General features: G+C 40.5%; 1 protein-coding gene across 1 annotated transcript in view; it reads left to right on the top strand.

The window, feature by feature from the left end:
- Positions 1-27,428, top strand: part of LOC121925147 (disks large homolog 2-like) — a 1,073,267-nt gene that overhangs the window by 892,790 nt on the left and 153,049 nt on the right. The window contains exons 10-11 of the mRNA XM_042456961.1: positions 8,311-8,361; positions 13,303-13,382. Of these exons, the coding sequence (XP_042312895.1) occupies positions 8,311-8,361; positions 13,303-13,382 (131 nt within the window). The remainder of the gene's footprint in view (positions 1-8,310; positions 8,362-13,302; positions 13,383-27,428) is intronic.

Below are 27,428 nucleotides of genomic sequence, written 5' to 3'. Positions count from 1 at the left end.
AACTGCATCATCACGCCTTACCCCTCCTGTAGGAATTCAGTGGAATTCATCTTAACCTTGCTTCTGAATGTCTTTATCTCAGTAGTTTATGTTATGTCTTTCTTCTGGTGCCAGCTTCCATTCAGGTCAAGATGCACTCACTATTCCTTTCCTCTAGTAACTCCAAGCCTTTATTTCAAAACTATCTCTCTGGCTGACAAAGGTGACTCCATCTTTCTATAGTTTTTATATTTCAAAAAGGAATTTCCACCACAATACGACACAAACATGATTCTAGCATTATTGGATCCCACCAAGCCAATTCAAAGGTATTTGTTTTCTCTCACCTTGGAAGTCTTATATGATTTGAGGAAATCATACCTAGTATGAAAACTACTGTGTATAACTCCCAAATGAGGACTGACAGGAAATGAAAAAAAGAGGCCAAGGAAACAAATCTGTTGGTCAGGTGTTTTTAAAAAAAAAAAAAAAAATACAAGAGCAACATGTCACTGAACAACGCTGAAGCCAACACTGGCTATGATAATTGTACTCACTGTACATTCATAGGATCACTGAATCACAGAGCTGAAGGAGACCACAAGGGCCATCCAGTCCAACTCCTTGCCATGCAGGAATACAAAATCAAACCACTCCCAACAGCTGGCCATCCAGCCTTTCTTGAAAAGCCTCTGAAAAAAGGAGACTCTACTACACTCTGGAAACATATTCCATTATCAAATAGCAATTTCCATCAGGGGTTCTTAATGTGTAAGCAGAATCTTGAATCCATTGCTCCATGTCCTAGTCTCTGCAGCAGCAGGAAACAAGCTTGCTCCATCTTCAATATAACATCTTTTCAGATATTTAAGTCTGGCTCTCATGCCATCTCTTAAACTTCTCTTCTCCAGGCTAAACATACCCAAGCTTCCTAAGCCACTCCTCATAGGAGATGGTTTCCAGACCAACTGGTTTTTGACTGGTGGAAAACTCATTTTCCAGAACTGGAAAAAACAATGATTAAGAATCTGTCCATCCTTACTCTGAACTTCCTTGGGTATTATCAAAGCATTTATAGGGTCTCGACAGACAAGTGGCTCCGTGCCGCTCGTTTTTGCCATGCATCATTGGCGCAGCAACCGAAAGGTGCAGCAACAATGTGCTCCCTCTCAGGAGCAAAAAAAAGCTGCCAAAAGCAGCTTCCTGGAAGGGATGGGATTGGCAAGCTCGCATGCCCCGATTGCATCACTTCCAGCCAATACTGTTTGGGCGCTGAGGCATGCTCACGTCATCATGGCACCCCCCCCCCCATGTGGATGGTGTCATGCCATGATGGCGCAGTGGTGCATGGTAGGGCTTGGGAGCGTGCAGATGCTCTGTACTCCTGAGCCCTAAAATCGGCCCCAGACTGCCACTTTTCGGCAGTCTGTACTGAGCCATAGTCCAAAACACACTAATCCAGTTTGAGACCGCTTTAACTGCCCTGGCTCAGTGCTAGGGAATCCTGGGAATTTTAGTGTATTGTGGCACCAGAGCTCTCTGACAGAGAAAACTAAATGTCTCACAAAACTATAGTTCCCAGAATTCCATAGAATTGAGCCAGGGCAGTTAAAGCGGTCTCAAACTGGATTATTTTTGCAATGTGTCAATGTCTCTGTCCCTGTCTCCTTCAATATATCTGATTCAAACTCCCATGCAGGTAGCCAATGTCACTTATCCTATATCTATTAATAGATATTGAACAATCCTTTAATAGGAGGAAGAGGTGGTCCCCATCTATATAGTGGTCTTTACATTGCCACTACAGTGGATCCTTGTTATACGCTGGGGTTTGGTTCCAAGATCCCCCGTGTATAACAAAATCCGTGTATGCTCAAGTCCCATTAAGTATAATGACATAGCAAAATAGTGTCCCTAATAAAAAATGGAACATCAAGGTAAATTTATACTTTTTTGGAATATTTTCAAACCGTGTATGCTTGAATCCGTGTATAAAAAATCCGTGTATAAGAAGGGCCGACTGTATATAGATGGACACCACCTGTTTCCCCCATTAAAAGATCGTGTACACTGCAACAGTGGTGACTGGTGGCTTCCATGACTGTGGGACATCGAATCTGATCTATCCTCAGAATAGGTCCAGAACTTTGGATAGTTCCGTTTGAAGTTTCAACTAAAACCTAAAACAGATCCCCTGCCCCACTGACATAGCAGCCCTTGGCATATTATTTCTCTTTTCCCCTCATTTTTGCTGTACTAATAATAATGTAACACAAAAGAAACTTGACTGTGTGCAATGAAGCAAAGAAACACCGTATGGAACAGTGTTCATACGCTGGAGGCCTAGATAGGACTTCCCACCTGCCATGATAATTTAAAATAAAAACAGTAGTGATAGAAGAGCAGGGAAGGCTCACCCCCTAAAGATAGCAAAGATTTTATTACAATAAAGAAAGAAAACAAAATAATACTGGAAGACTTATGTACTGCCTAAGATACATGAATCACTTGTTGCAGTACTTTCAAAAATTCTACAAGAGCAAAGCAGTTTGCTCATGGATATAAAAGGTCTCTGTACAAATATTTGCACCATTAGGAATTAGTAAAGTAATTTTTCAACCCATTCAGTTGAAAAGAACAAAATATTAGACATCTCAATAGGGGCTAATAAGTTTCTCGTGTTGCTACATATCTTTATGAAACTGGCCTTTCTTTTTGATTTTTTTATGTGCTGTTTTAAGGTCAGTTCACGGGAAGTGAAAACTCAAAATAGAATTCTTATTCTTAAATTTGGTTTTTTTTTTTTTGTGGGGTGTGTATGTATAAGGGGCTGATTGATTAATATTAGACCCATTTGAAGTGTATGTAATTGGATATTAATTTTGACTCATGTTGAAACACTTCGTAAGGTCTGTGCATGGAAATGATTTCTAAATTTTCTAACTTCGGAAAGCTGACCCAATCAAACCAGCATGATACAAAGTGATCTCCATGTCTCAAAGATTTTAAAAGGTGGGCTATGAGTTGGTCTTAAGAGGCGCATTTGATATGTGAGAATTTTGCCACTGCAGAATTCCTATATAAAAATAATAAACCCCCCCCCCAGAAAAAAAAATTGGACTCAAAATGGCTCACAATTGAAAAAAAGGAAATGCAATTAAAAATATACAAAAAGTGAACACTAATAGAATATGTTAATATTAATATGCCCTTGTCGTTTGTGAACTGGCAAGTGGGGATGGATAAAATGGCATGTGTACCTGCAGGAGCACATGACCATTCAAGCCAATGGGGTTTAAATTTCCATTTTTGCAGGGGATGGGTTTCAGAACAGATCCCCATGAAAATGGAGGGACGATTGTAATATAGTAATATATATCAATGTATATATATATCAATAATACAGGGCTGAAGGGCGGGATATAAATACCTAAATAAATAAATAAAATAATATTATAATATTATAAGGAGCGCTAGTGGCACAGTGGTTACATGCCAGTACTGCAGCCACAAGGTTATGAGTTCGATCCCAGAGGGCTCCAGTTTGACTCAGCCTTCCATCCTAGGACAGACGCAGCACCGAACCCAGGTATCGGGATACAACCTCCAGTCCTGGAAGGGGTCACAATTCCCTCAAAGGACTGTGTTCACAGTCTGGGGGTGCTCCTAGATCCATTGCTTTACATGACAAATCAGGTGAATGCGACGGTCAGGAGTGCCTGTTATCAGCTCCAGCTGATATGTCAGCTGCGCCCTTTCCTGGAAGTCAGGGACCATGAGACCGTAGTACATGCACTGGTAACCTCATGCCTTGATTTCTGTAATGCACTCTACATGGGGCTACCCTCGTACTTGGTCTGGAAACTTCAATTAGTTCAAAACATGGCAGCCTGACTGGTCTCTGGTACATCCAGAAGATACCATATAATACTGATCTTAAGATCATTTCACTGGCTGCCCATTAGTTTCAAGGCCCAGTACAAGGTGTTGGTTATCACCTTTAAAACCCTAAATGGCTTGGGTCCAACCTATCTTCGGGACCGTCTCCTTCCATATAAGCACACTTAGATCCTCAGGGAGGGATTTGCTACAGCCTTATAAAACAAGGCTGTCCATGACCTCCCAAAGGACTTTCTCAGCTGTCACGCCCAGATTGTGGAATGGCCTGCTGGATGAGATCCATCATATTACCAACCTAAACAGCTTTAAAAAAAGGTATTAAGACGGATCTCTTCTGGCAGGCCTTTCCCAAATAGTTTCTCCAACCATCAGAAGAACTTCAAGAACTCCGACTGCACTTTAGTCATGGTCTATAGTTTGCTTTATAAATTTTTAAATTTATTTTACTTTTATGTATGTTTTAATTCTTACATCATTTAATTGTATTTTAAATTGTATTTTAAGGGGGGGGGGGTTTGAGGTTTTTGGAATATATGTTTTTTTAATCTTTGTAAGCTGCCCCAATTGCATCTTGTAGAGGGGTGGGATATAAATAAATTTTATTATTATTATTACCATGGTGATTTGGAAGCGTTGCGCAATAGTAACTACCCCCATCTCATTTCCTAGACTAACATGATTGTGGCATCTTATGAACCCAGTGTGATAAATTCCTTAGATAGGTCTTGGATCTTTCCTCATAAAAATGGGAGTAATGTCAAGCCACTCATAGAATGGTCTATAACACAAGTGCTTTGACCCTATAGCAGGAGTGGGAATTTGGTGGCCACCCAGAAGTTCCCTCTCAGCTCCCAGTAGCCTTAATCCAAATCTGGCAGGCAGCACATTACTCACATGTAAAGCGTAGGCAGCAGGAGGTCCTGAAACTCCCAACTTGTGCTTCCTCCTCAAAGCAAGTTGTGTCCAGATATTTTTCCCCTGGTGGATTTCCTAGATGAAAAACAGCCCTCATTAGGAAAAAAGTGGTTAAGAAGCAGAGTATCATGTCACAATAGGTGCCCCTTCTGCACACCCCCTACTGATAGAATGTTGCCTTCCAAAGGTGTAGTAATTTCAAGATTAATTCTTGTAAGAATGCTAACAGAGCCATGCTATACAAAGTGGGGGGAGTAGGAGGCTTCGGGATTATTATCACCCCTAGTAGAAGCAACACAAGGTACAGTATTGTACTTGAAAAGTGAGCTCTCTTGAAGACACAAACCAAGCAAATGCACTTCCAAGCTTTCATGCTCCAGTGCCATGATAAGGGAGTCTTTGCCCACATATCTACTCTGCACAGGTTGCCCTCAATAAGCTGCTTATCCCAAAGTAGTCCCCACTGACTTCAGTTGGACTTATAGAAAGCAAATAATTTGAAAACTGATGATGCTCATTTTTGTGAAATATATCAGAAATATACAGGTATTCCAGTTTTTTGTTGTTTTTTTTTTAAAAAAAAACAGCCTTGTGCTAGGTATATGGACCTAAATGCCCCAAAAACACCAGGTCCCATTTGCTCTCGGAAGCTAAACTGGTTTGGCTCTGGTTGTTACTCAGATGGGAGCCCACCATTCAGTGCCAGGTGTCATAAGCAATATTGCAGAGGGATAAACTGGAAAAACCACCTCTTGAGTATTCCTTGCCTAAAAACAACCTGGGAAATATATGGCACTGCTCTAAGTTGACAGATGAACTAAAGACACATATACACACACTAGGCTAGGTCTATGAATGGCTTACTTGCAGCTGAATCTGATCTTTGCCTTAATGGAGCAAAGTTATGGAGAAACTGGTGGATATACCAGTGTTAAGTATGTTGGGTCAAAAATGATGTGATAACTGAGAAAGTTTTTGGATTGTCATGTTAGGTAAAGAAAAGGGCTAAACTAGACTGACAGAGCTTGTTAACTGAGGTTGTCTACAATGACATGTTAACACAGGTGAACTTTCTAGGAGTGTTTCTCAGAGACTACTCATGGAAGCTCTGGCTGTTTTCTTTCTGTTTATTCTTGTGACATTTTCAGAATAAGTGAATATGAGAGGAGGTTGTCATTATTTCTTGAGCCAGTTCCTTTACTCTGACCTACATCACCAAATAATCACTTCAGGAAGCAAAGTTTCAGAAGCTGGCTCTCAGTTTATAATAACTGGAACTTCAGTTAATATTACTCCTCAAGCCATTCCAACTTCCTTCGGAAACAATGGTTGCAGGACAAAAGGGTTTACATGCTGCCTCCTAATTTATATTAACTGGAAGATATATTAATAAATGGTATCTTATTGCCATAATTTGCCCCAGGTTTTTTTTTTGGGGGGGGGTGAGTATTGGTCTCTTAGGGGCCATTCAGACTACCTTTTACCTCAGTTCAGAAACTGGATTAAAAGTGGGAAGTTCATACTGGCACCGGTTCTTTTACACTCAAATTTGAGGCTTGCACACCCGTTCAGGGGCAAATCCCCCTTGGCGCGGGCCTATTGAAAGCGGGGTTTTTCCTGTATCTTTTGAGAAAAACTGGGTGCCGGCAAATGTGAACGTGGCCCCAGTCATGATCGGCTCAAGTTCAGAGGAGGGATTAGGGCAGAGGGAGGGCAGAGGGCAGAACATGCCTCCCCTCTCGCAGGCAGCTTTTTCTCTCTCTCTTTTTTTGTAATGTTATTTTTGACAGACTATGAGAATAGTTCTACAGGTTGATACATATTGATAGAATGTGTCTGCTGTGCTACATTTCCCTTTCATTTGCTTGCTCCCGGCACAGCACCTCACTTTGCAATTGGCTTTTTAAAAAAATATTTTTGTGTGTGTGTGTGACAGAATATGTGAATGTGTTTCCTTTTAAATTTGGCAAATTGATACACTGTGTGAATGCTTTTGCTACATATGTATATGTGTATGTAAGGCATTCTCGGATCACAAAGCAAGAAGATGCAGAGATGGCATTCTGAGGTGAGGATAGATGGCATTTTGGGGTGGATAATGGAGGCAGAGCAAGGAGATCCAAAGAGGAGGGAAGGATAGATGGCATTTTGGGATGGATAACAGAGGCAGAGCAAGGAGATCCAAAGAGGAGAGAAGGCTATCCCCTGGTGAAAGGCAAGTGCATGATCTGTCCTGGAAGCACTGACCCTCCTCTATTCTCTCATCTATCCTGCCTTTAGTATGAGCACAGACAGTTATGCCTGCTGGAATTTTGTAACTTCTTTGGCATTGTTTTCCTTGCTTCATCCTTCAGATCCTTTGCAACATGCCCCTAAGTTTTACTCTTGACTTATCCATAGGTTGTATCAAAATCTCTACTTTTGGTCCCAAATCCTACTCTCGACTTATACATGAGGCCGACTTATAATCGAGTATATACGGTATAAAACAAATGAGTTAAACATGAAGTCCCTGGACTCTTTCCACATTGTTGTTTTTGTTAGCTGCCCTTCAGTTGATCCCGACTCATGGTGGCTCTCTGGATGAGACATCTCCAATGACCCCTGTCTTCTATTGCTTTGCTCATGTTCTGCCGATTCGTGCCTGTGACCTTTCTGATTGAGTCCATCCATCTAGCGTGTGGCCTTCCCCTCTTTCTTCTGCCCTCTATTTTTCCTGGCATTATTATCTTTCCTTATGAGTTATGTCTTCTCATGATGTGGCCAAAGTATGACAGCCGCAACTTGTTCATCTTGGCTTCCTGGGAGAGTTCAAGCTTGATTCTCAGCACTCTTCTCCAGAATTATATCATAAATTAGTTTATTTTCTTTCAGTCTGCTTTCTTCGCTGTCCAGCTCTCACATCTGTACATGGTGATGGAGAATATGATGGCTTGGATGATCCTCACTTTGGTGTTCTGAGTTATATCTTTACTCTTACCTAGCTCTTTCAAGCTGTCCTTCCCAGTCCTAATCTTCTTTTAATTTCCTGACTACAGTTCCACATGGTAGTTGTATTACACCATCCTTCTACTATATACTGACATTGTGCAACTGATGGTACGTCTCCCAATGTACCTTCTTTTTGTCCCATGGGGAATGGGGACTTCACAGTTTTTGTTTCTGCAGTCCTAGTGAAGAAAGTGGTATGATGAAGGCATGGACCACACACAACCCAAGAAAATGCAGATCCATAGCTATAATTCTACTGGTTAGTTCCTCCTAGTGTAGATCTCAGCCAGCATACTTCAAACCTTTGCCAAATAAGCTCTCATACAGGGTACCTTGGCCCTTAGCGTAAAGTTATTCAGTTTTCCCATGATAGAACCCTTTCTTTATTTAAATTGAGTTAATATTACTGACCTTCTTTCTGCTTGGAAGTAAAGTCAGAAAAAATCATGCCCTCATCAAAACACAGGGTTTTCCTTCTGTATCTCTCACAGGTATTAATACATTTCTCACTTATCTCATTTTTAGGTCAATGGAACAGAGATTGAATATGAATTTGAAGAGATCACATTGGAAAGGGTAAGTTAATTGTTCTTTGCACAGCAGAGCTGGGATAGCTTTGTTAGCAATACAAATAAAGCAATTAGCCAGATATAATCCTTTGTTTTCAATTAAAGTATCTGGGGTGGAATTCACATTACATAATTATACAAAAATCCTACAGATCAAGACTGCTGATGGAAGTGAAATCCCCAAATGCCTGTTGATGTATTGCTATTCAGTGAGGGAGCTTTGCTTGGTTTAAAGATTTTTATTTATTTATTTATTTTGGCATTTTGTTTCTAAAAAAATGAAACTTGAAAATCCATCATGTGACAACCTGAAGCCTTGGTGTACAAAGTTTGCACTTATGTGTTCTGGGGGAGATTTCCTAGGTATAATATGGAATTGAATACATCAGTTCAAGATGTCTATATTTGTAAAACATGTAAGCACTGAGTCATATTTTAAATGCAGTTTTCAGACCAAAATAATACCCTCAGACTGCTCAAATCTCTCAGAAATTCAGTGTGATGTCAGTAGCAGACATAAGGAGCAGTGTGAGGGTACCACTTCAGGCAGCAAATGGTAAGGTACAGCAGAGGTTGCCTCATCTAGTCCTCCTCTTGATCATTTTATTTTGTTGGAGGAAAGATCCATGCATGCTACACAGCCTGTTCTCCATACCCTAAAGTAACCTGCTACCTTTAGGTGTAATGGAGGACTCTCCCACTGATATATTGAAGTAAGCTATCATTCCCATTTGTTCTCATAAATGTAGTGGAAGGGGCACCATCTTGTGTGTTTCTAGCAGCAAAACGTCTTGGGGTGACCTTGAAAATTAAATGGGAAGAGAAATGCTCACCCATGCTTGCAGAAGCGACCATGTATAATAATAATAATAATAATAATAATAATAATAATAATAATAATAATAATAATAATAATATTTTTTTATTTCTATCCCGCCTTTCCATAAATATGATCAAGGCGGCTTACAAAAGATTCAAAACATCACAGTACAGAGTTAAAAACATCCCTACAAAGGAACAGGAATCAGTACAATTGCATATATCAGGGGCAGGAGATGGGAAGGTCAAATTACAATAGTCCGAGGTCATAAACAAAGGGGCAGAGAAAAAGAATACTTATCTAAGGTGGGTAAGCTAGTCGAAATAAATACGTTTTTGAATTCTTTTTAAAAGAAACTAACGACGCGGAGGAGCGGAGCTCTACAGGGAGCCTGTTCCAAAGGGAGGGGGCGACGATGGCAAAAGCCCTCTGTGAGGTCCTCACAAAATGTGACTTAGGGACCTCTAACAGTTTCGTTCCAGATGTTCTGAGTGTGCGGGGCGGATTGTATGGGGAGAGGTGGTCCTCCAAGTACCCTGGGCCCAAGCCATTTAGGGCTTTATAGGTCAATACCAACACCTTGTATTGAGCTCGGAAGTGAATAGGCAGCCAGTGGAGGTCTTTCAAGATAGGTGTTATATGGTCCGACCTGGAGCTACCAGCGACCAATCTAGCTGCCATGTTCTGCACCAATTGCAGCTTCCGGGTTTGGTACAAGGGTTTCCCCATGTAGAGCATGTTGCAGAAATCCAATCGAGAGGTTACCAAAGCGTGTACAACAGTTTCAAGGTCCCTACGGTCCAGGTAGGGATGCAGCTGGCATATGTACGAGTGTAGTAGAGACAGACCATCTACACCAACCAGAATCCTCTGGTCTACTCCCAAAATACCCTAGGAGAAGGCTGGAGGATTCTGGCCCTGAAACTGATCTGAATTCCCCTGTTACCTGAGCACTCTGCAGCGATGCAGGGCGGCTGTCTACACATGTGTCCTGCTATGCTACCTGGTGATGATGATACTGCTAGTGGAACTGAATATGCTGAATGTGCATTTAAAACAGCATTGAAGACCCATCTCTTCTGGCAGGCCTACCCAGTCAGTTTTACATCATGATTTAAAGACTTCATTATATGAGTGTATTTTAATGATTTTATAGCATTGTATTTTAACTGTTGGTTTTATTTGTTTTTCTTTTAATTGTGTTTTGTATTTTAACATGTTGTACCCTACCTCAGGCCTTGAGGAGAGGTGGGAAAGAAATAAAAATTATTATTATAATTAGCGCAAATCACTCCTCCTGAACTTCATAAACAAGGTGTCCAGCTCCAGTCACATGGCTTAGCACCTCATTGTGACCTAAGAGGGAGTAATACATGCCAGAGATAGTGAACTGGGTGGCACAGTGTGTGGTGCATGTGTAAACAGCTGCTTGGTGTCACTGTGGAATGCTCTGGATTATCCTGCAATATCCAGAGCAAAAGGTGAGATTTTTTAAAAAAAAAAATCCAAGATCTCAGGCTATACTTTATGAAAATCTTAAAATAATAGTGCAAAATAAATGCATCTGTTTCTCAGACTAGCAACAAGGACCAGAGCTTGGAAAAGTGACTTTTAGATAACAACTCTCAAATCCCCTGGCTGGTTTGGGAGTTGGCTGTGAGTTGCAGGCCAAAAAAGGAACTTTTCCTAAGTTCTGACAATATTCACACTTTCCAGTATGTCATCATCACAAAGGCAAATGGGCAACAGTCGGAGGCATTCGTGGAGATGAGTTATATGGGCATTTCTCATCGTGGTTTGTTAACTGGAGCATCAAAAGGTCACTGAACAGAACACATGCCTCCCAGGTTAAGATTTTTGAGTGCCAGAATTATTTTTAATAGATGCATACACTTATCGGTTTATGAAGTCAGAAGGCCGACATGATTTGTATCAACCATTTGCAGCTTGACCTAGCATGGATAATTGATTATGCAGGCTCTAATCCCCAGTGTTAAATTTTGAATGATGTTTGATAAACACTTGTTTCCATTTCTCAGTGAGGGCCATAGCTGGAAAGCATCATAGTTTGAAGCAGGGGAGACAATATCACTTGCACCATCTGGGGGCCTGGCGAAAGATGACATTGTGACTATCTGGCAGGAAATCTAAGTCATGTTTACTGTCATTAAAAAACTCTAGAATGATGAACCATTATGCTAAACAGGCTACAGAGTAAATTCTTGGTCAGCTTTGAATTTATTTATGTGGCGAAATGACCTAAGACTTTCTCTGTTTGGAGCCAAGACAATTTGCACAAAACACATTGGCCAGAATTCTATATCAGCTACTTAGTTAAGAATGATGGTTAAGTACAAGGGAAGAGTGTCACAATCATGACTAAATAGTGGTCATGAATATGGAACAGTTATGGATCAGTAAATCTAGGTAAGTATTCCATATCCATGACTGTTACTTAGGGTAGGTCTATACTTCTGGAGTATACTGGCCTTGGAGCTGACCCAAATTCCCGTTACCTCCACATTGCGGAGCTACACTGGGTGGTTGTTTACACACATGTCTTGCTGTTCTGCACAGTACCACCACCATTGGCATGGGTCGCTCCCTCTGAGGTCAAAAACAAGGTACCAAGCATTGATCACATGGCTGGGTGCCTTGTTGTGACCTCAGAGAAAGCAACTCACACCCCTGGAGTTGGCACAGTGGTGGCACAGTGGTATGCATCGCTCCCAAGTGCTCCAGATTTTCCTGGAAACTCAGGAGCAAAATGTTGGTTTAAGGGATGGCCCAGTTTCAATGTGGAACTAGCTTCATGTCATGAAGACATTGTGAAAACAGGCAAGGCTGAGGGGAAACAGGTTCATTCGGCCCATGTAGACACCCCCAAGTTAAGATTGTGGCATTACTGCCACAATTTTAATTTCACTTCAACCTGTGTGTAGTCGAAGGCTTTCATGGCCAGCATCCATAGTTTTTTGTGGGTTTTCTGGGCTATGTGGCCATGTTCTAGAAAAGTTTCTTCCTGACATTTTGCCAGCATCTGTGGCTGGCATCTTCAGAGAATGTTTGCCTGGAAAGGACTTGGCTATATATACTGTGTGACCTGGAAAGGCAGGAGTGATTTGCATGTGTATTGTTGGTTGCTAATGGCAGGCCGCAGGGTGTGAGGGTCTGCACAAGAGGATTAACGTCTGCTTAATAGTGCTCATTGTCTGCTGGGAGAGTTCTCATTTGCGTTTGTTGAGTCTTTATCTTGCTATCTTTCGGGACTGGTAGCCAAACCTTGTTTACTTTAAGGGTTTCCTCTTTCCTGTTGAAATTGTCCAGGTGTTTATGGATTTCAATGGCTTCCCTGTGCATCCTGACATGGTAGTGGTTGGCCTGGTCCAGAATTTCAGTGTTTTGAAACAGTATTTTATGGCTAGAATGGTCTGTAACATGTTCTGCTACTGCTGATTTTTCTGGCTGGCCCAGTCTGCAGTGCCTCTCATGTTCCTTAATTCTTGTTTGCACACTGCGTTTGGTGGTCCCTATGTAAACCACCATGCAGCTGCGGATAAGTCTACATAGGGACCACCAAACACAGTGTACAAACAAGAATCAAAGAACATGAGAGGCACTGCAGACTGGGCCAGCCAGAAAAATCAGCAAAAGGTGCTTCACATGCTGTATGGGATCTTTGGTGGCATTTGGGGGGAAATTGAAAATCACTTTTCAATGTGAGGGGTTTTGGAGGCTAAAAACGTCCCAGAGGGGGCACATACAGAGCTCCACAGGCTGCACTTGGTTTACTCCTGACCTATATATTGTTGCATCATCCTGCAGTTGATTTGTTGAAACCCATCCACAGTTGCTCCCTTCTCTCTTTCATATATTATATAACTCTCTACGTTTTACAGGAGACCTTGTCATTTATTCAGGTAATGCACAAAAATGAAGCAGGAGATCTTGGGAAGCCTGTGAGTGCTTAGCAGGTGGTAATAAACTGTAATGTTTAAACAGTGTTCTTTAACGTAAGCTATAACTCTGTCCCAGCCCAGTAATAGAGGCTTTATAAAAAGTTATTGCCAGATGGAATGACTTTGACAGAGAGCACTTATACTGATTCTGTTGTTTCTTCCAATGAAGGGATTTGCACTCTCCCACCCCAGGAGAATGGTCAGAATTTCCCTCTACCTGACTGTGTTACTTTTGACAAGAAGAGAACAGTATGTTAACGGAGCCAGGACCCAGAATGCAGGATCAGAATGACTCAGAATGCAGGACTTTTTCACTGAAGATCTTGTGCCACTCTATTCTGGCTTCTCTGGGGTGGCCTTTTTTGGAATGGGGATGGAAAGAGTATGCAATTATTTTCCTGAAAAGTGGTTGAAAAATATGTTTTTCTTGTGTTGAGGAATCCTAATAAGAAGAATCCTGGACATAAAAGAATTTTTGCAGTTCATGTCTGTGGTTTGTTCTTAACTGCCCTCGAATCGGCTATGACAGTGGATAAGACATCTCCAAGATCCCCTATCCTCCACTGCACTGTTTAGGACTTGCAAATTCATTCCTGTGACACTATTAAGCAGACTGTGATGTTAGTCTGCTCTAACATCACATCTCAAATTAGTTGCTTTTCTGTCTGCTTTCTTTACTGTCCACCACTCACATCCTTACTCTGTGCAAATTTTGCATGTGGCTATTTTGCACAAAAACAAGCCTTTTCTGCCCAGGAAACAGTGTTTTTGTTCACAAAAAAGAAAAACCCAATATCTCTGCATAGAAATGTTATTTTCTGTACAGAAAATGCTGTTTCCTGCACAGAAAAGGCAGTTTTAAGAGCAAAATAACCACATGTTAATTTTGCACAGACTAATGACACCTCCTTAACTGCCATGGCTCCATCCTATGGGATCCTGGGATTTGTAGTTTGCTGTGCCACCAGAGTTCTCTGACAGAGAAGATTAAATTTCTCTCAGATTTACAAATCCCAATCTATTGCTTGTACACTGAAGCTTTTCTTTTGCTGTAGATTGTGATGTTTTATCTATTATGTTTCAGGAATAATCTATTGGACTTAGAAGATATAAAATGAGAGTATAGAAACTCAGTCTCTTAAATGTGACATTTGTTGGAATAAAGGGATAGGTAGAAAAAACGGTTATCCATATAAACTCTCTTTTGCGTGTCACAGATTACATTATCTTTTGTTAGGCACTGATATTGTATTATCACAAATTATAGTTTATATCAAACTGAGTAGGAGGAAATGGGATTTCAAGATGTAAGAGAGTTATTTTTGCTTTACTGACCTAAGGTGGTGGAAGTCATCTGTCTAAAGTTAATTTAGATTGTAGAGGGAAAAAATGGATTTAGCTAGATAATTTATTCTATACAAGGTAGATCATACAATAAAGTATGTGAGATTGTATAAATTTGCAAGATTAGAAGATAGAAAATCACCCAAGAGTAATATTGAAGACGAAGAAGACTACTGAGTCTGAATAGTATATTTTATTAAATTTTCCTTAGAAACTGATATTAATAGAATAACAATAGTAATAATATGTTAGATTAATAATATATTTTATATCTGATATGATTTATATACTCTGTGATTTATCTGTTTAGATTTGGAAGATTGGTTTTGTTATGTTTTATAAATCAATAAAAATCTATTAAAAATATAAAAAATTACCAATCCCAGAATTCCATAGCATTGAACTGTGGCAGTTAAAGCGGTGTCCAGCTGCATTAATCCTGCAGCATAGATGCTGCCTGCATACCAAATTGTAAATAAGTTTTGAAAACTGTGTGGTTTTCAAAGACTTTCGTGCAGCCAGAAGAAAATTGCTGAAATTACTCATTGCTTCCTTAGAGAAGAAACCTAGTGAAGCATTACATCCATATTTTTGAGCTTAGCTTTTTGCAGTTTCTGGGGCTGGGTAATGGATTTTCCCAGCAACAATATATTGGCTGAGATCCAACATCGTGCTTGCGCACTGTAAATCTACACTCACTAGTAAAAAGTGGCTGTGTTACATCACCCTTTGGCTGAATACTGACATTGTGCAACTAACTGCATTATCTGTAACTGTGCCTGCTTATTCTTCCATTCTGAAATGGAGGATGTGGATCAACTGTCTCTCCTATCTCAGTGAAAAAAAGCAGTGCATTGAAGGTGCTGAGAAATATGTATGAACCATCCAAGAAGGCCCAACCGCATTCACAATTGTTAGATTTGAAGAATTCTGTTTATGCGACTGTGAACCAAAGAGGGACTCAAGGCAATGGCCCCCAAAAGGGGCAATCTTATGTGTAAGGCAACTGATGCATACATAATATGCCAACAGAATGGCAGCTAATGTTTCAAGCTACCCCAGTTCTAATGCAACTTAATGTGGGATGGCTTTGTCTTGGGTGGGCAATTAAGACTTGTAAGCATCACAAAAGACCTGCTTCTGGAGAAGCTGAAAACTTCTAGAACTACCAAGGATTTACACAGAGGTCTGGATATCTGGGTTATCTTTGGAGGCATAGGCCCAGTACAGACTGGAGCTATGTGCCAGCTTGGAGCCAAAATTAGGGCTCAGGAGAGCAGAGTGTCCAGACGCTCCCAAGCCTTACCACACTGTACGAGTGCTATCTTGGCGCGTGAGCATCCAAATGGCATGCGCAGCGATTATGTGCCTCGTGTGCCACATCCAAACAGCACAGCGCATGAAGGGCATCATCATTGCATGCGAGCCAATGGCGCCTGTTCTGCAGCACAAAAAGAAGCCCTCCATGCATAGGGCGTGGCACGTGGTTCCCATGGCCTTCCTCCAGGGCAGAAAGGGCAGCATCTCACTGTCTCTTTCTGTCCATCTGTCGAGCCCCATAGCTAACAAATAGGAATATGAAAAATGCTCATCAGTATTGACAACCTTGATGAAGAAAAGTGGTATTCTGGAATTTCAAGACACTTTAGTTACTCAGCTAAAGGACAGTACCTGCAAGATTCTTCACACTTGGGGACTTCATTGAGGTAAATGAGTTTGTGGAGGGGAAATGTATGTGGTTTTCCTGTGCTGAAGACATTTTTGGGAAGAAATATGTATTTGTTCTCAAAATACAGATTCCTGTGCAAAAGATGTTCTTTTTCTGCAGAAAGTTTCATATAGAAAAGGTGATAATGGCGGGATACAGACCACCCAAAAAGGGTGGTCTCTCACCGCCCTGGTTTGCTCCACGAAGGAGCTGCAGCGGACAAACTGCACGGCTCTGTCATGGAGCAAAAAGAACCTGAAAAAAGCGGGTTCTTGTGGCACCTTTGTGACAGCGCCAATGTTCAGGAAAGTGCAAGACAGTAGAGAAAGTAACACACCCTTGTAGCCCCCTCCCCATGTTGTTTGAATAAATTCTTCCATGCATTCCTGACTATCCAGAAACATAGGGTTGTAGACTCAGTTCAAGAGACTGGCAAAACTTCTGGACTCTTCCATATCAGTGAAAGATAACTTCTTCAAAGACTGTTGACCTGAGAGCATTTAGAGAGGGACTTGTGTCCTCCAAAGAGCAGTGTCCCCAACAGAGCAAACACATCAGTGAAGAGGAAGAGAAGAAAAAGCAAGCTGATGATTAACTTAATAGAATTCAGCAATGAGACCACAAGGTTCAAACAAGCTGTGAGTGCCCTGAGTTTGCAAGACCTGAGCAGAGCAGTTGATGACTGAACGTGTCCTGAAGGTGTCTCATTCGTAGGGTCACCATAAATCAAAAGTGACTTGATGGGAAGAAACAATGACAAGTTCTGGAGTACAAATCAGGGTCAAAAATTGCCTAGTTACTTTTATATTATTGTGGAACAAGGGACAAAAAAATGTTGAAATTATTTGTTCTTGCACATGGAAAGAAAATAAGTGAAGATTTACATCCCTACTGTGGAGACTGTCATAATGGTTTATCAAAAATTACCAAAGCAACACTGGAATTCAGTTGTGAAGAACATTTCTGTTCCAATTTTAGTGGGATTTGTGCCAGGCTCAGACAGAGAACTGCAATGCCAATTCCCATTGTATTGCCTATTGTTTCTTGACTCCTTATTCAGGGATTGACATGGGTGCTGGTGATATAAATCGTTTGTTGAACAGAATTGGCTGCAGTTTCCTGGCAGAGCTGTGAAACCGAGAATATGAAGAAATCTCAGTAATTTTCCCAGTGAGACACGCTGTCTTAACATGTTGAGCCAGCCTGTTGGGAGTTAATGAACTCTCATGAGATTTCTTGCCTCCAGCATGAGAATGAGACAATGGGTACTTCCCCACTCCCAATGAGGTTTTTGCAATTTGGGCAAAATATTCCTATGCCAAACAAGTGTCTTTTCCCTTTGTGTAGTAAAACACGCACACACATGGAACAAATGCAGAAGGACTGGTTGACTGAGAAAAGGAGAGGCAGAAAAACTCAGCTGATGTTTCTAATTATTGCAGGTTCATGCACAAAGGCAGCTTTCCTAGTGCATAAGGGTTAAAGATTAAACTGTGCAATTTCTGTAACTGCACACTTCTGCAATTTGTACCCCCAAATGTTCTCATGAATACAAAACTCTCACAAGACCAACAGAAAATATCTTGCAGGCAAGGTTAAAAAAAATGGGTGGAGCCCTGTTAGTGTCTTACATATATGGGAACAGGTGGACATTCCTGCCCAATGAGAAAGAGCCAGAGAATCACTTCAAGACTATGTGAGTGGAGTTCTATATGTGATGACATTTCACATATTTGTGTATTTCATATTGTTGATTGGGCATGCAGCTGTGTATGTCTGTTTGGTTATGGATTTGGTTGTCAATGTAACAACTGGATGGCCTTGTGTCTTCCAATGCTATGATTCTGTAATTCACCAACAAGGCAGGGCTGCTAGGTAACTCCATCAGAATAAAGTTTCCTAAGTGTAGGATCACAGCCATTCCATTTTCATGCCCTTGCTCATGAGAATAAGAAAGCCAAGGATCTTCACTCCTACTTTACACACAGGACTGCTACAGCCAAGAGTGGGTGGCTGCCTATCAGTGATACTGTAGTAATGGATTTCTCATATTGGTATAGAGTAGACTTGATGTACATTGAGATAGTTTCCAACTCTATAACAGTACAACAAACCCATTGAGGTAGATAAGGCTGAAAGAAAATGGCAGCCCTCCTTTTCTAACTCAGTAAGATTTATGGCTGAGCAGAGATTGCAAGCCAAATCTCAACACACTATAAATTTCAGTTCCAAGCAGTATATAAAAAACAATGTTGTCTTGCACATACTGAGTTAACCATTCTAAAAAGACTCTTGTAGCCATCAGTGATAAGCTTTCAATCAATACTTGTACTTTCCTTCCCTTCACATAACCTGAAATATTGCAGGAGTTCAAATGGAGGGATAGATTAGAGGATGCAATCCTCATTGTTCATTTCCAAAGTTGCAATGGACTGAAATTTAAGTGCAAAGTAATGTCACACAGGAGGTCATTGCACTTTTTGAAACACACATCTAAAAGCCTTCAGGAAACACAATAGAGAAACTGTTAGGGTTCAGATGTGATCTAGCCCAAACAATCATATCGGGCTTTGTGAAGTAGATGCTCTTAGAGAAATTCCATTCCACACAGTTGTTTTTACATTCCCCCTCTCAAGTTAAGTGTTTCAACACACCCTGGATGAAAGCAGTGGCAAAACTCCATAGATTTATTGTTGCTTTTCTTAACATTTCTCTTTGGAGAGGCATTCTGGCAGTGCCAGCACAGAGAAACAAAATCCATTTCCAAGTTACATAGTGGTTAATGCTGCAAGTGAGAAAAACTTTGAAAGCTGTTCTGCTTCCAGCGTCCATAATCCTTTAGGGCCTGGGCTTTTTTATTTCCCCTTTATGTCATTTGACTCTTATCTGATCACCTTTATGATCAGATTGCTACTTGTGAAGATAAAATAAGGAGAAGAGGTAGACATTTTACTTCACCTTTGACAACAGGGAGAAAAAATCCACCTAGATTGGATTGTTTTAGATCAGTGTTTAGTGACTTAAATTGTTTTAGATCAAGGGTAGGCAAAACACAATCTTGGGGCTGCATGCAACCTCCCAGTGCAGTTTTTGAGGCCCTCCAAACTCCATGAACGACACTTGTCCCTCCACATTCGCTGGGGCAAGAGGCACAGGACCCCCGTGAATGTGGGGAAACTGCAAATAACAAAAACACTATGTTTTTACCCGAGAGAACACCTCTCTAGGAATTTCTAGGTCCTCCAGTGCAGACATTGATCATAGAATTGCACTGGAGGAGCTACAAATGCCTAGTGGAGTGTTCTCTCAAGGAATCTCTAGGTCCTTCAGTGTGACTTTTAGTTAAAGTTGACCATAGAGTTGTGCAACTGAACCAAGACACCAAGCATGCAACCAGATGCAGAAAAAATACACAATGTACATGGTTTCACAATGTACAGTGTGAACTGATGCACAATGGCAACACTTCGGTTGCTCTGCTTATGTAACCCTGAACTGTTTGTGACCATTCCAAATCAGACAAAAATATATGTTTAATGATTTCATTTGTAAGACACTGGTAACATTCCAGGCACTGAGATAAGTCCACACTTCCCACTTTGGCTAGTGGAAACTGAAGAGGTGACCCAGCAACTGTGTGAGCTGTTCTTAGTTGGGCACATGAACTCACCAGCACTGCCTTCTTAATTTTGCCATCACTGTCGTCCATCATATTATTCTGGGAGCAGAGCTGGTATAATTCATATCGCAGAGCTATCAATGTAATAGGCACCAGACCTCTCAAATTTACATTTTAATAGTGCCCTGATTCACAAGGTTCTTATGAAGAACATCAGTAGGGATGCGATTCTTTGATAGTTTCATTCTTGAAGGAAGCAACGAAGAACTGTAGCAATATTCTGCCCAATGTAGGAAAGTCTTCAAAATGTTAGACAGTTTTCAAAGACTGTTCACTATTTGGAATTTATTCTGTATAAAATTTGTGTGTGCTAATTTTGCTCAGAGAACAGCATTATATGTACAGAAATTAGCCACACAAAAATGTTATTTTCTGTGCTGAAAATCCTGTTTTCTTTGCAGAAAATGCCCGTTTTCTGCACCAAAAAAGAAAATGTGCAAGTTTTGTGCAGAATATGTTCTGGACTGCAAAGATTTTCTTCAGGCCAGATTTCTCCTTGTGCAGATTTGCTGAAACTTGAGAAGAATATTTTTCAACCATTTTTTGAATATTCATTCCATTCCTAAACATTAGAAACAGAATACATGAAGTAGCCTGAGAATATAAAACTGTATAACATTTCTTCTCCTAAATATTATTAATTCTCGTCTGAAAACTTCCCTCTTTTGCCTGCATGAATTTGCCAAGCAGCAGCTGGCTAGATCTTAACAGAACTTTAAACAGATGGTTTTTGGAACTGGCATTTACTTTTGACATTTCAAACCTGCACACATCTGTGGGAGCTTTGTGTGATTCATTTCATTCTCAGTTTTAAATCTCTTTGATTCTTCCCCCTTCCCTGGAAAGCCACACATTACTTGCAATTAGGAAAACTAGTTGGTAATGCAAATATTAATTGTAACAGTAGCTCTTTCCATTTCTTTCAGGCTTTGGGGATTTTTCTAAGATCACTTTGCAAAGATGCTCAGTGATTTAGAGGTTGCAATTACAAATGCTGGGATAATCTGCGAATTTCAGACATAGTCTGAATACTGTTGTTAGTTCCAAATAGAATATAGCCGTTGAATCACCTTTGTCTCAACTCACTGTCTGATTTAATCTAGTTGGGACTAACTAACAGTATTTCAAATGTTGTTCTGAATTTCTACACACTTGACCCAGACCAATCAACCTTCCTTTCTCCTTTTCTTTTTCTTTTCTTTTCTTTCTTTCTTTTTTTCTTTTTAAATTTCTTTTCCTTCAAAGAAAAAAAAGAAGTGGATGATGTAAAAGTGTCCTTGTGTGTGTACACACACATGCACATGTTTGTTGCAGAGCATTCTGGGTGTGCAATGTGTGGATATCTTTAGCATTACATTACCCTTAATCAGAGAAACATTTCCAGATAGTTATCACGGGCCACTGTATATCAAGAATTGGATTCAGGGTACAAATTAGTAAAGTATACTGTGTAAATGTACATACCAGTGGCTGAGATTCTACATCAGAGTTGGGTACCTCTCCCCACATGGAGTTATGGATTAATTGTGTTACATAAACCTTGTGTTGAATGGCAATGTTGTGCAACCAAATGCACAACTGAAAATGCACCACATCCACACCTACATGTGAATGCATGTAACCTGATGTGCACAGGAATTTACATGGACAATGGCACTGCATGTCCAATTTTGTTTTCTGTAAACTTCAATAGAATTTAGATGTTGCACATCAGACAAAAATGTCTAACTTCTTCCATAGGCACCAACAGGAATCCAGCTATTCTCTCTCTTTCTCTCTCAGTTTTTGTAAACCTATAGATCAGGGTTGGGGACCCATTTTCCAAGACAGGCACCATTGCAATCTTAAGTCAATGCAACCCAATACACTTTCTTTTACACTTCCCCATCCAAACAGCTTCCCCAAATATCGCATCACTTCCTTTTGTCATTTTAGAGGGGAAATCGAAAAAGATGGAATTTGAGAGGGTTGCTGTTTCTGAGGCTTGGGGAGAGGGGTTTGTTTTGTTTGTGTTTTGCATTTTTGCATGCATTTGGCTGCGTTTTCAGCAGAAGTTTGGAGCGACATTTTCCTGAAATTTGTATGTGTGGTGGAGAAACAGGAGGACTCAAGGGGCTTTGGAGGGACTGGTGGAGGAGTTTATGTCTTCCCAAAATGAACCTATCCACCCTGCAAACGGAATGGATATTGTAATGTTGCCAGTTACACCTTGCATAAATTTGAGTGTGTGCAACATCAGCATGTGCATGATAGCCCTTTTTTATAATGTGCATCAGTTTGAAAACTCGTATTTTGGGAGTAGAAGTGGTGCTGGAAAGTTTGCAAATAGAAGTGTTGCTGGGGAAATCAAGGATAGCAGGAGTGTTCAACTTTCTATCAATGCCTGAGAGTGTGGGAAGATAAAATGCAACTGTCAGCAGAAATAAAAGGATGAGCTTTTCACACATCTCTAGCCACCAAGTGTGACCCTTCCAACAAGATGTGGACAGGCAGTGTGTACATTGCAGTTTATGGAATTTTCTTGTAGCAGTGGCTGTGATGGCTCAGTTGCAGCACCAGCTCTCCCATGAAGCAAGATGAGGTGTCCACCTGAGGAGGCCGAGCATGACTGGGTGATTTCTGCAGTGCTGCTCCAGAGGGTCTTCTACAGGAATATTTGATGACTATATCAAGGGCAGTGCAGTGCAGCCAGTGCAATATGAGCTTGTGGTAGAAAATGGGAGAAAATCCAACTTGGGATAGGAAAGGAGGCAGACAAAAGATGATTACCTAGATTTCAGTAGAAGAGTTCCTGAAGCTGGCTCTCCTGTGTGGATATAAGCTATCCTGAGGTGGGAGCCTCATAGATGCCCTTTTTTCCAGACAAAGGAAGAAAAAGGACCAACTTTTTGGAAGAGGGAGGAAGTGACCTCTGCAGGTAGATTGAAAGCAAAAGGGTATGAATACATGGATCATAAAGAGTGGTGAAGCAAAAGGTCAGGAATGGTCTTTAACATTCCTTCTCATTAATCATTCTATACAAGCATTGATGCCTCTTTGAATGCATCTACACTGTAGAAATAATGCAGCTTGATGCCACTATAATTTGTTGTTTTGAGAGGCATCGGCACTCTTTGTCACAGAAAGCTAAAGACTTTGTAAAACATCTTTTATGGGATGGAGCTACAGTGCTTCAGGATGAAAAGGAAAGAGAAACAGAAAGGAGCCAGTGACAGAAGAAACTATGAAATGGTTATTTTTCTTCAAAATATGACAAAATTCTTCCTCATTCCTTGTAGTCTTGAAAAATATTTTAACCAAAAAGGTCAAAGATAGTCTCTTAAGTGTTGGGAAACCTTGATGAAGAGAATCCTAAATGAGTGCAAATCCCCACAATTTAGGACTTAAACTGTGCATTAAAAATCATTTTTCTCTGCAGAACACATCATTTTGTTGTTGCAGAAACTGCAGACTGATCATCATTTATTTTGTTGCGCTTGTAGCAGTCTCTGGAAAGGGAGGTTGACTGGTTTGTGATAGGTTTATAAAACAACAGCAGTAAAATCATGGTTGGTACCCAACATTTTTGAAGGAGTAAGACCCTTTGGAGATGGTGGGCCTAATTTCCAAGTGGACACAGGCAGGATTTGGTTGTCTGTCCATAAGAACTACAAACATGAAGGAATACATCAGGCACTTCATAAGAGAAATACCCTTCTCTATATCTGAAATACCTACGGGAATGCCATTTAGAAGGTAGAGCAAGCTTGTTTTCTGCTGCCTCAGAGACTAGAACATGTATGAATAGATTCAAATTACACTGGGCCCTTGATATCCTCTGGGATTTGGTTCCAGGACCCCCAATGGATACCAAAACCCATGGATGCTCAAGTACCATTAAATATAATGGCATAGTAAAATGGCAAAATTAGAAGTTGCTTTTTTGACTTTATTTTTAAAATACTTTCAAGCTGTGGGTGCTTTAGTCTGTGGATAAATATATATGTGTGTGCGGCTATGAAGGGCTAACTGTACAAGAAAAGAGATTCCACCTAAACATTAGGAAGAGCTTGTTCACTCTAAGAGCTTTTCAACACTACAAAGATGGCTTCAAAGTATGGTTGTTGTTTCTGTGTGCCTTTAAGCCATTTCCGACTTGTGGCAACCATAAGAGGAACCTATCACACAGTTTTTCTTGGCAAGATTTGTTCAGAGGGGGTTTGTCGTTGCCATCGTCTGAGGCTGAGAAAGTGTATCTTGCGAAGCTCATCCAGTGGGTTCCCATGGGCGAGCCAAGATTCAAGCCCTGTTTCCCAGAGTTGTAGTCCAACACTCAAACACTCCTAGAGGTTAACAAAGTGCTTTAGTTGTTTATTCCTGCATGGCAGAGCCCCTTGGAACCCCTTCCAGCACTAAGGCTGCATCTGCACTGCAGAAATAATGTGGTTTGACACCACTTTAACTGCCTTGGCTCAGTGCTGTGGAATTCTGGGAATTGTAGTTTTGTGAGTCACTTAGCTTTCTCTGTCAGAGAGCTCAGGTGCCACAACAAAATGCAGTTTCCAGAATTCCATAGCATTGAGCTCCGGACGTTAAAGCGATGTCAGACTGGATTATTGCTGCAGTGCAGATGCAGCCTAAGATTCTTTGATTCTCTGTTTCTCATGCCTAGTCTATGAACATTTGGGGGAAAGCATCACGCAGATCTTTTGGATAACATTAAACAGTTAAGAAATTAATCTTAGCTTCATAAAGAAAGCAATGATTCCAGTTGAGGTTTAATTTCTCCACCACCAGCTGTAATGATTCTCAGCTGTGACTGTTTTTTGTACAACAGGATTGCCTTCTATTGATTGCCTGCCCTACTTTTCCCCACGTTGCTTGTAATTTCAGTGTTGCAGGTGTACTGCTGACACCAGGCAGGGAATTTCATAATGTAATTGCTCTAAACTCACCTCAAAACAACAGGGTGCTTATAGGATTTTATTTTTAAGTTCCATTTAAACAGGGGAATGTGCTGATATTTACAGCATCATGAATGTTAATGGTGCTGTACTGGGTAAGCAGAAACATATGGGTCACTGTTTAAAGGCACTTGCGGTTTGAGGTTGGACTAGCAGTAAGGGGCAAAAGCAATGAGATATACTGTGTTATACTGATTTGTATTTTATTTGATTGCATTTATAGCCCGCCTGTCTCTCAACATGGGGCGAAGGCAGCTCACAGTATAGATTAAAGCAAAGTATAGCTTTAAAAATAAACATTGGAATGGAAGTGTCCAAGGTGCTGAATTCTATCCTCGATGTAGGGTCATTACCTTGAGTAGCTCCTTTAACTGGTTTCTGATAGGAAGCATGTATCTTTGGGTGTTATCAGGAGATAGAAGCATAGATTGATAGACTCTTAGAGATGGAAAGTACTTCAAATGCCATCTAATCTAACTCCCTGCCATGCCATGATATAACTAAATTAAATACCTCCAAAGATATAGAGTCCATAAACCTCTGCAACAGTCTATTCCCCTCTCAAACAGTTCTTACAGAAAGGAAAACATATCCAGGGATAGCCATTTTGGCCATAGAGCAAAATATAACAGAATACAAAATTCACAAAACAGTGATACTAGTATTGGGCGAATCAAAATGCACAAAATGCATGATGCAAGCTTTAGAAGCTTCACTGGCTTCATCATCAGACAAAGAGAAAGAAAGAAAATGATGGTGTGGGAGTCACAGGCATACATTTTGTCAAAATGTTTTGTTTTTTTTCTGTTAAAATGGTATGGAGGGATATCCATGTAAGGCAGAGGCCACTCTCTTTTTTTTCCTCCAGGAGACAAAGAGTCATGAAGTATGTGAAATAAAATTTAAACTCCATTAGTAACAGAAAAAGAAATTTCCTTTGAGATCCAGGCTTCCTCTATTCTGTGTGAGGCACAGAACATTGCATTTCTCAAGTAACCTCTGCTCTGTTGCATTTGGAAAACTTTTAGCTGATGTTTAGGTAAAACACACCAAATGCAGTCCCAATTTTTTGAAAAAGTTTTGCTCTTGTTAGAGGTAGAAAAGTTGCAGAGCTAAGTCCCATTCCCTTGGCTCACTCTGTTCTAGGATTTAGAAAGTAATTTATTCTCAATGTTTAGGTGGAATATCTTTTCTTGTAATTTGAATCCATAAGCTCCTATTATAGTTTCTGGAGCAGCAGAAAACAAGATCACCCCATCTTCTACATGCCATTTCTTTAGATACTTAAAGATGGCTATCATGTCACTTCTCTAAGATGTTCCTCGTAAGGCTTGATTTTCAGACCCTTGGTCATATTGGTCACCTTTCTTTGGACTCTTCTGAAGTTTCAATATGCTTCTTGATATATTGATAATCAATATTCTTGATATTGAGCCTTTGCTGGACATGTTCAGGCTTGTTGATATCCTTCTTTCTGTGTTCCATCTGTAGACTTGTATCAGCATGTCAATATCCTTTTCAATATGGGCTTTTGTTTTTGTGCATCTTGGGGAAAACTTTTGCATTTTGATGACTGTTTATTCTGCATTTCTGTAAAACATGTGTCATTGAAATATGTGTTTAATGGTTGCCTTGTTTCAGGAGCTAGTCAAAATTTTAGCCCTGGAGGGGCAGTTTTGTTTTTTGTAATCAATCAGTCTAGTCTTTTATTCTTGCTGGGTGCATGTGCTTGGCTTCAAGAAGAGACAAAGGTTTTGCACAGAAGCAGGAAATTTACACACATCATGTTTTGCACAAATTGCAGTGCAGTGCTTGTGCAAAGAGTGGGCACCTTATATATATATGTACATGGCGATCCCTTGAAATTCCCTGGTGTTCTCACATCAAAGTACTAACCAGTTTTTACACAATACATATTTGTTGAGAATGCTATTGATATGCTTACTTTTCAAAATCTGGTGCGACTGAGGACAATATTACACTACACTTTTATAGTCCTATTATTCCACTTTAACTGAACTTTAACTGGCTGCCTGCTGTGGAATCCTGGGATTTGCAGTTTAGGGAGGGCCATTTCAAATTCTCAACCAGGGAGCTCTTAGGCCTCACTAAATTACAAACATCAGAATGCCACAGGAGGCAGATATAACAGTAAAAATGAAATGATAGCTTGATATTGACCTGAGTGTATTTAAGATGGCTGTTTGCCCCTGTCCACAGTCTTCTAAATGTTTCCCATTCCATTGTGAGGGGCCAGGGGGAGAAGTAGAACAAGAAGCTACATTGTGTTTCTGTGGTGTAAATCTGCACTCACATAATTATGCAACCTTGCTGCAGAATACTCCTGCAACATCTTTCTGCAGAATACTCACATTGTAAAATATTGTATGTATCTGCCAGTGTAAATACAGTGGGCTCTTGGTATCCACTGGGGTTTTGGTTCTAGGACCCCTCCCCACACAGATACCAAAATCCATGGATGCTCAAGTCCCATTATATACAATCGCATAGTAAAATGGTGTCCCTTATATAAAATGGGGCAATCAAGATTTGGTTTTTGGAATACAGTGGTACCCCGGGATACGAATGCGCCGCCTTACGAAATTTCCGGGTTACGAAAA

This window comes from Sceloporus undulatus, chromosome 3, assembly GCF_019175285.1.
Source record: "Sceloporus undulatus isolate JIND9_A2432 ecotype Alabama chromosome 3, SceUnd_v1.1, whole genome shotgun sequence".
NCBI classification, from domain to species: Eukaryota; Metazoa; Chordata; class Lepidosauria; order Squamata; family Phrynosomatidae; genus Sceloporus; species Sceloporus undulatus.
The sequence above is the reverse complement of the archived record's forward strand: the minus strand, read 5'-3'. Positions and strand labels throughout refer to the sequence as shown.